The following is a 10137-nucleotide window of genomic DNA, read 5'->3' as shown; positions in this document are numbered from 1 at the left end:
TGCCATTGGATTTACAAAAAGGGACTAATGTTGACCATGTGACTGCAAGCTGAACCCCCCTTTCTTATTCATAATGAGTGGGAGGGGTCAAAGTCCGGATGGGGGGTGAGGGGCGGGTGTGTGTGGAGATGAGACGAAGTGAGCGCTTCCAGGAATATACGAAGATACACGCAACAGTAGTGGGGGAAAACTCGGATGAATCGTGACACAAGAGTGCGAGTGGTACATAAAATGTGGAGCCCTCAAAATACCACCGGGGAGGGGGGGGAAGCCAAGAGAGCTTCTACCAAAAATCCAAACTCAAACTGATCGGGAGATAGCAGCAGGTGGAAAGCGGCTTTTTGGAGGTGCGCTTGGATGTGCGCAACGGAGCGTGTGTGCCAATGCGGGTCGGGCATGCACGGAGCGCTAAAAGTCATTGTCCACGCATATCCTCAAAATGATATTGGAAAAAGTCTTCTTTTCGATGGAACCTCTGATGTTTTGATGGAATATTTAACTCATGGTGAGTTGAGCCTGGAGCGACCGTCCGATATGGGAAATAAAGTTGTGAAAAATGTGATGGTGAAGACCCGCACGTCGCGTGGGTAACATTTCTAGATGATCCTCCGCGTACTCATTGCCCGTCTTCGACGACTCAGCAAATTATATCGAGGAGGATGCCTGTTGTTTGCGAGCTGAGGGAGATTTAAGGATTTCTTCACAGACACAAAATTGATTTTGTGCATATGGAGTGGGAGAATGGCTGCTAAATATAGCCTGAATACCGAGGAGGCTACAGTGAACAGGTTGGTGTTTAGCTGAAACTTAGGCACATGCGGGAAGATGCTCAGACAAACAAGAGAGCGGAGCATCAAATAGAAAAAAGCAAGAATATCCATCTCCATTTGGTTGTACTTTAATCGGCTCAGTATAGTTCACTTGACGAGAATAGAGACCAACAACAGGCGATCTTGGAAGCTGCTCGTTGATGGCACTGCGCACCGGGAGGACTTGGTTTGGGCAGGTGTTGCGCAGGGTCTCGCGGCTGCATGGCTCCTGGTCAAGGCGCTCCAGCAGTCTCTTGTGTCTTTCCGTGAACCAGGAGGAGCAGGACCTGGAGGTCTGTCACCGGGATCACCGCAGGGAGGAGGGGGGCTTCCACCTCCACCCCGGCCACCGTCACCGACGCGCACCGCTCTGCGCCTCCAGACGCTGTCCACACGGCTTTCCCGACGCCTGCTGCGCCTTCCCGGGGGATCCGAGGGGACATGAGCCCCTCGGTCGCCGATTCCTGGTGGCCATGAAGCGGCAAAACGTGCGGACCCTGTCCCTAATCATCTGCACGTTCACCTACCTGCTCGTCGGGGCCGCCGTTTTCGACGCCCTGGAGTCCGACTTCGAGATGCGGGAGAAAGAGCAGCTGGAAGCCGAGGAGAAGCGTCTCCAGGGGAAATATAACATCAGCGAGGATGATTACCGCAAACTGGAGACCATCATCATGGAGGCAGAGCCCCACAGAGCCGGGGTGCAGTGGAAATTCGCAGGATCCTTTTACTTTGCCATCACGGTTATAACCACCATAGGTGAGTCTCAGTGTCTTAAATCACTATATGTGTCAGCTTCACTTTCGGTGAGTGAGTCTGCATAACCACAGGTGCGTCTGTCTCTACAAGCGCTTACAGGCATGCAGTCTCACTCACTACAAATGAAATTGCGCAACGGAATTACGCATGGCTTTCTTATCAGGACAATGGTATTTCCAGGGCATTAAAACAGGTATGTCTGTGAGCAGTGATTGCGCGGAAGAAAATTACATTGTCTATTGTAAAAATGTTAAGACTGAGCAACCACATGATCAGCCAGGACTACAGTATTTATTGTAGGCTACGGCAAAAGTTGTCAAGCAACACGTTGCAGTCACTCACTCGCAAAGAGTTTCATGTCCGGTCTATTTGTAACTGTATTTTCAAATAACACACATTGGCCAACTCAGCATATTTAGACCAAACAGTATAGGCTACGTTCCATACAGTTGAAAATTGTCATAACTGCTCGACTCAGTCATGCATCTGACTGCATGTATAGATCAATATGTGTAGCATTCCCTTTCCTGCACCTACAGTACAGTAGCTACAGGCTGTCATCCAACTTGTACTTTGACGGTGCGTCACCAAGCTGGAGCAGAAAGAATCACTGTGTGCTTTGATGCGTTAACGGCCCGTGCACTTCCCTGACTTCTTTCAAAATGATGGCCAAAGAAGAAGAGCTCGCCAGGAAGATGCGGAGGCTTTATGAATAGTGTTTATCAATAAGAATGATAAGGGGAACGCATAGTGCAGTACGCTGCAGTGTTGTGTTGTGGTGCTGAAGGGACAGCTCCTCTCTGAGTTCAGCATGGCAGTTTGGATCATGGGATCTGGCTTCATATCGACCTGCTGTTCTTTTAACATAGTCTGACGTGTTCTTTAGAGCTACTGGATCCACATACAGTACTCCCCTTTTGATCTCACTCACTGTACCACAAGAAGTACCATGATGTGATCAGAGAGAGAGAGAGAGAGAGAGTGAGAGAGAGAGAGAGAGAGAGAGAGAGAGAGAGAGAGGGAGATGTATAATTGGTAAATAAAAAGCTGGGTAAAATGACACCTGGTCATCAAAAGGAAAAGCAACCACCAGTAGCCTACTGTAGCAATAAGCAATCATATTTTCACAAAAGGAATATTGTTTTCCCCTTAAAACCCGTGTTGTCATGGAACTCACGTCAGTTTCACTGCACTTACAATTATGTATAGCTACTATGGCGTTACAGTATATCATAAAGATTTATGTCAAGCTAGAAAGATGGTTAAACTGAGTTTAAACAGAGTTTTGTCTGGTTGAACCTATACTAAGCGAGTTGCCATTATAAAAACCAACAGGGTTCAGCTGCTTCAATGCTGCTTCAATGCTGATGATCAAACTACCCAATTTTTCCATTTGAATAGAATAATCATGCTGTATTAAAGCTCCATGTGGGAGTGAGTTTGCTTAGTTCAGATGTGTTCACTAATGTTCCTGAAAACCAGCGAAAAGTAGACCTTTAGATCAAATGAGCTTAGATTATGATGGTAGGGTACAACATTTAATATCAACTTCTTTTTTCACAGGTGACGTTTCGCCATTCTAAAAGTCAGATAGTCAAGACCAGTGTTGGGCAAGTTACTTTCAAAATGTAATATACTACATATTACTAGTTACTTTAATTTGAAAGTAATAAGTTACTTTACAATATTACTTTCTTTGTAGAGTAACTTGTTACTCATTACACTACTTTTGCATTACTTTTACCAAAACAACAGCAGCAGCAGAATGACATCGCCGCCCCGGAACCATCCCGAAAAATTATTTCAACCGCTTTGAAGTCAGTGTAAACAATCCAAAATTCAAAATGTTATTCTTTTCCTTTGTTATTGTAATCTATAGTGGTTATTTGCATAAAAACACACAGTTTGATTAGGAAATTATTGTATCTTTTTTAAATATGTGCTTTGATTTAATCAAATGTAACTCAATTTGTAACTTGAGTTACTTGACAAAGTAACTGGTATAATATTACTGAAATCCTATAAGTAATAAGTTATATTACTGAGTTACTGCTAAAAGTAATATATTACATGTAATATGTTACTTTTGTAATGAGTTACCCCCAACACTGGTCAAGACGAGTACTTTTAGCTGGAGGGAGCTAATGCAGCACAGGCACCAGACTTCACCAGTCCTCAGGTTTGCCAGGCAACACTTAAAAGGGCCCGACGGCACAGACCAGCAGAGGTGGACCCCCGTGTTGTTTCTAGGCTACGGCGACGAGAGCCATTGTAATATTCATGTTCTCTGAAGTGGTTAGATTGACTGCAGCAGCGTGTTGTGTCTCCTGTGGAAAACAGGCCCCTCTTTATCCACTCTCCAGTTAGTTCTAGCAGTAATAACAGTTCAGAAAGCATTGTGGCTTCTCCTGGCAAATTTACAGGAATGATCCTCATTTGACCCTCTGTTCTACAAGTGCTGTGTATAGCATTCACAAATTAGACCATAACAAAGATGTTCCAATTAGCACATGCCTGTTTACATTCATGTTGAACAGGACAGAATTGTTTTGTCACAACAATGGATGCTTTTACTTGGCTATAGTAGACAGCAACACTCTATCTATCTGATAGTGACTTAACACAATGGTGGTTGAGCCTATGGCCCATTGATGGAAGCCTTTGCATTTTCAGTAGGCCTATTGCTGCATTTATTAACTTGGTGTCTGTGATCACACAGGGTAGGCGGACAGAGGCGCAGCTTGTGAACAGGCAAGACAGGCAACTGCTTGGGGCCCCATGCCATTAGGACCCCCTGAGGGCCGATTTGGAATGACGTAGGAAACCTCCCTAAAGGGAGTCAAACTGGTGCTCTCTTGTTTGTAAGATGGGGACGCTACAGGTCCACCAATCCCACCCCTACCTTAGGCGCCATGACATACTTCAACATGAGACTGTCATGAACCTGAATAATTACGTTATACACGTCATTAGACCCTGTGTCGTGTATAACGTTAATTATTCACGCATCTAGAAACAGGGAAGGTAAAGTATTTTCATTCAGAAATGTTCATCCTTTATATAAAAAGGGAGCAAGTGGGCAATATCAGTTTCAGTGGGCAATATATGTTTGTTTAAATGTTTGTCCCACTGCTGATGTCACAATGTCTATGACATCTTCAGTGATGTCATCAGTGACATCATTATTGACCAATCTTATGACATCGCTGATGATGTCATAGGCATGAGGCCATAGGCATTGTGACATCATCAGTGACAGTGATGTCATCAACGATGCGAAGTTGGGCAAATGTGCGCAGTGCACTCCCTAGTAGTTAAAATTGTCTGAATGGGCGGGCGGCAGTGTCTGTGGCTGTCATGATTGTGATGTCATCAGTGGTGTCACTTGAGCAATTGTGATGTCATCAGTAGGGCTGGGTCGGTTTGAAAATTTTAAAACCGGTTCGATATTGCCGTCTAAACCGGATCGAACCGGTATACCGATTTTTTTTGTAATTATAAAAAAAAAAAAAAAAAAAAAAACTTTTTTTTTAAGCAGGGCTCCCAAGTGTGGCCCATAACTGTCTGTAGTGCAACTTCAGTCCACCTGATAGCGATAATACACCTCTAAGCTGGTATTGTCAACCAGCAATGATACTGAATAAAAAGAAGCAGGACACCTGTGTAACAAACACACCCTGTATTTATTTCTCATAACTATTCAGCTCAACTTTTCTTCTAAACATCAAAATAATAAATGAAATAAGACTTCTGCCTATAGTGCAACTTGAGAAAAGGCTAATAAAAACACAAGCAGTGCAATCAGAATGGATTGGCTTACAGCTGAGCTGCCTTATAAACTTCAAAACTCGATATTCCCCCAAAAAACGTATCAAAGCGGCTGCAGTTGGTGGCGATAATGCACATCTAAGCTGGTATGCTGCCAACCAGCACGAACACTGAATACAAATAAGCAGAACCTTTTAACTGTAACAACACACTGTTTTTATTTCTCATAACTATTCAGCTTAACTTTTCTTCAAACATCAACATAATAAACAAAATAAGACTTTTGCCTACTAGTGCAACTTGAGAAGAGGCTAATACGAACAATAGTGCAATCAGAATGGACTGGCAAAAAAAATAAAAATAATAATAAAAAAAAAATATATATATATATATATTTTTTTTAGGTTTTTTCGGTTTGCACGTGATCAAACCGGTTTGGGCTCGTATACCGAACCGAACCGGTAAAACCGGAAATCGACCCATGCCTAGTCATCAGTGATGTCATCAGTGATGTCACTTGAGCAATTGTGATGTCATCAGTGATGTCACTCGAGCAACTGTGATTTAATATGAGCCGATGGCACAGTTGCACGATGGCGCCTAGGTGGGTGGGCGGTGTCTGTCTATCTGTCTGTCAGTCACGATTTTGGGAGCCCGCGGAGTGAGTGATTTCCATAACTGCAGCCATGCCGCATCATCTCCAGAGTCTCCACCCTAGGAATTGTGTGCGAGATTCCTAGTATTTTACATTTCTGTGGATTCTAGAAACGTACAATGCTGAAATTATAATCTGGCGACCTGGCTGCTGAAGCTGAATCTACGCTGTGGTTCTCTGTCAAATGATGGAGAAGCTAACAGAAAGGACAAAACCACTACCCGCCAATTGATGCAACACAATTTAGTCATATGGTCATATTTACAGTGGGTACTATATGTTTGGTACATGATATTAGATTTGGGCCATATTTCCTCATGTGCCAAATGGATGGGGTTTTGCGGCTTAGACGAGATAATAAAGGCCAGGAAGTTTAGAGAATCAAAGGAAAAGCTTACTTTTCTGTGATTTACCACTTACCTGATATTATCCGGAGACTTCTTACTGTATGTGGCAGATTCAACCCATCTAATACTCCAAGCAGGTTAAAACAACTGCTATAAATTATTTGTAAGTGCTATTTGACCCAGCCATCCATGTCTGTAGGCCATGCAGATTTGATTTGATGAGTTTACTAGACAAGAAGGCCAAAATACCTTTCAGACAACGGCATGAGTTCAATCACTCACCCTATAGTAGTTGTATCTTTGTATCAATGTATCTATCAATCTAAGGAATAATGAAACTAATTCAACTACGAAGCATCAATAGATTTTCAAATGATCAGTTTTGGCCACTAAAAGTCACTGCACTGAAACTAGCTTTATGCAAAACGAAATTATGCTGCAAAGGAAAGGAAACTGTTTTGAGTACATGAGCTACACTATGAGCTGTTTGTGGAAACAAATTAAATTTAGTGTCTCCGATAGGTGCATGCACACACACACACACACACACACACACACACACACACACACACACACACACACACACACACACACACACACACACACACACACACACACACACACACACACACACACACACACCAACCCTCATATTTTTTAATTTATACGAAATATCAGAAAAGTCACCATTACCATCTCCACGTTAAAATCCTCAGCCCTAGACACACATCATCTGTTCATAAGAAACTTGAAGAGCTGTCTTCACGTCAACCTTTAGATTACATTTTTACAATAACACGACCATGACCACCCATCATCACAGCATTCACGGAACATGGAACTGGACATCCAGGTGGATTAGCAGGCTAAGACGCAGATTATGTATTTGCTGAGTGATTTGTTGGCTTCAAATCAACCATCTCCTCTCTGACTCACTCCCTTCTTTCCTCTCTCCACTGTATTCCTTACCCTTAAAAACATTATCCTCAATTATAGTAATAATGAAAGCAAACATCATGCTCGTAAAATACATTTAAATCAGTAAAAAGAGTGGAACAGCGCATGCTAAAAATACAAGACTAGAAGATAAAAAATAAGACAAGTAAAACTAATACAATAAAAGACAACATTAAACAAAGTCTATTATAATACGTTTAGTCATTTATAAAAGATGATGTTATTGTACTAGCTAAAATCATCAGTCAGGTTGTCCTAAAGCCAAATGCTCAGGCTCTACATCATCAAACAGACTCTGGTTATCTATCCTCTCTGTTAAACCTTGTGCCAAAACTTAATATGACTTTTGACAGAGTGCTCCGAAGTTGATAATGTAGTTTATTATTTTCCCGTTGTGAAAATCTAGATCAGTGGTTCCCAAACTGGGGTACGTGTACCTAGGGGTACGTGGAGGTACTACAGGTGGTACTTGAGAGAAAGGGGAAAATAGAAAAACATAAGGATAAATCATGAAAATAAATCTACAACATAAATATGCTCAGGAGGCACTAATTGCAACTCTTTCACCCATTTCTTATTTTTTTAATGTTATATTCTTCAAAAGGTGGGTTATCGTTCATTCATTGGAATCATTGCATCATATGCTGTAGTTTTCTCTTGCAGTTTTGAAGGCAAAAAAGGGGGTACTTGGATTCAAAAATCAGGGAAAGGGGGTACAGCAGCCAAACAAAGCTGGAGAACCACTGATCTAGATCTAAATAAAGGAACCATATAACTTCTGCTCTGACATCTTTACACCAGCGCCCTCTTTGTCACAGGACTGACTTGAACATCCTGCGTGTATCTTTCTGAACGTCTGTCCGACAGGCTGTGCTGCCAGGCCCCCCAGGCCCTCTAATCAGGGGCTTCTGCTGCTCCAGATGGGTAAAAGGCTTTTTTGCCCTGGCTGCACCAACTGTGGAATAGCCTTCCCCAAAGCATCACATCAGCCCACCTCTGTTATTACCTTTTCACTGTGTTTGACATGGTCTTTTATGCCCCTTACTTTTGTGCTTTAATATGCTCTATTTCACTGCAGATTTATTTGTTTATTTTGCTATTGATGTTCAGTGCTCTGTCTCGGTATCCCTGTTGTGTAATGCTCCCCCATTTTGGGAAGCCCATTGTATAGTACACACCGACTTTGTCTTCTTGACTTGACTACTACTAACTACTACTAGTCTACTACTACTACTACTACTACTACTACTAGTAATGGAAGCAGTAGTAGCTGTAGTGGGAGTAGTATTAGTGCTGGATGACGTACCTGAAAGCCACACTTTTGAGTAAAAGTAGGCCTACAGATACCAAAAAATGACTTTGGTAGAAGTTAACGTCACCTGGTGATTATAGAATATTACTTGAGTAAATGTCTTAGAGTATTACTGTACTTAAGTATCAAAAGTTAATTTTCTGTTATTAAATGTACTTATAAGCATTGGATGTAAAAGTACAAGTAAATGCTGTCATCCTACAAAAACACAGTAAGAACAAGAGAAATGGCCAGAGGTGTGAAAGGGGAAACAAACAGAGATACTGTTAGCCCATGTCTGACCAGCTGTCACGAGGGGGGCCCACCTCAGTTGCTGTGAAGAGACTGCGAGCGGCTCCCACCCCTCTGTCCAGATTGCCCTGCAAGTTGACTCTACTTATTGTTGTGACTAATTGCGCTGAATGTGGCTCTGAGTGATGACAGCATGCGGTGAGCTCAAGGTGCTGCCCCTGAAACTAACCCGCCGCATGCTGTAGGATGCATCTACCTGGCCTTCTCTCAGTGTCGAGATGCTTCTCTGTAGGATGCGTCTACCTCAGGGATGTATTATAAGAACTAGCCTTCTCTCATTGTCGAGATGCTTCTCTGTTAGAAGAGCATTGGAGGAAGCAGGGTCACCTATCTCAAATGTCAAATGTACGGAAATAGTGTGACAGGGTCTGGTGAAAGGGCTAAAACAAGTAGGCACCTGTGAAATTGCACAAATTGAGATAAAAGGGTTTAAAAACAAAGCACGTTTTTCATATTATGCAAGTTTAGATTTTGAAGAACACACTCAATATAATAACAAACGACAGTGTTAGGATCACTAAATACGTATAATTTGTTAGCAAACTAACCTTGTTCAGAGCAAACCAAGCTTCCAGGGCGATTTTCTCTGAAGGTACAAACATTCAAATGAGCATATTATCTTCTCCTACAAACTATTTTCAGATTTCAATGTATGACACATCATTTGAAAGCTTACAATCTGCACTTTCATAATCTGCTAAATAAAAATGAAGAATTACCTTGGCCTACTCATTACAAAAAACATACAAACAAACAAACAAACAAACAAAAACAGTCCGTCACATATGTAGATATGACGATCCAGGTTGTATTGAAATGGATTCTTGAAAGTTGAGACCAATACTGATATCGTGTCATGCCGACACATGATACATATCCAGTGTTTCCTCCTGAATGGTGTTGTTGTCAGGGTTTAGACTAGAGCATCATGGGACACTAGAAGTCATTGAAAGTCAGATGACTAATGAACGGTTAGGTCAATATTGAAATAATGATGTGTAAAGAAAGGAACATCTCATTGGAGCTTTTCCAGTGTTTTGATGTCATGGGGGTGAGGAGCCTCCATCATGTGGCACTGAATGGCATGACTCATTCCTCACTCAAAGCAATGTTTACTGATGGCTGCGAGCGTGTACGCTATAGCTGATGCTACCAACTGGCAAATTTGCCACACAAGGTGACACGACGAGCCCGCTGAGGCAAAACGACAGATACAATACATACATAGGCCTACATATCGTG

General features: G+C 42.2%; 1 protein-coding gene across 1 annotated transcript in view; it reads left to right on the top strand.

The window, feature by feature from the left end:
- Window positions 1-970: 970 nt before the first annotated feature.
- kcnk9 (potassium channel, subfamily K, member 9) overlaps window positions 971-10137 on the top strand; it is a gene marked incomplete at both ends in the record, with an annotated part of 51109 nt that continues 41942 nt past the window's right edge. Inside the window, one exon of the mRNA XM_083645699.1 lies at window positions 971-1565. Within this exon, the coding sequence (XP_083501825.1) occupies window positions 971-1565 (595 nt within the window). The remainder of the gene's footprint in view (window positions 1566-10137) is intronic.

The sequence above is a fragment of the Poromitra crassiceps genome (assembly GCF_964638095.1).
Source record: "Poromitra crassiceps genome assembly, chromosome: 11".
NCBI classification, from domain to species: domain Eukaryota; kingdom Metazoa; phylum Chordata; class Actinopteri; order Beryciformes; family Melamphaidae; genus Poromitra; species Poromitra crassiceps.
This window is presented reverse-complemented; position numbering and strand designations above follow the sequence as displayed.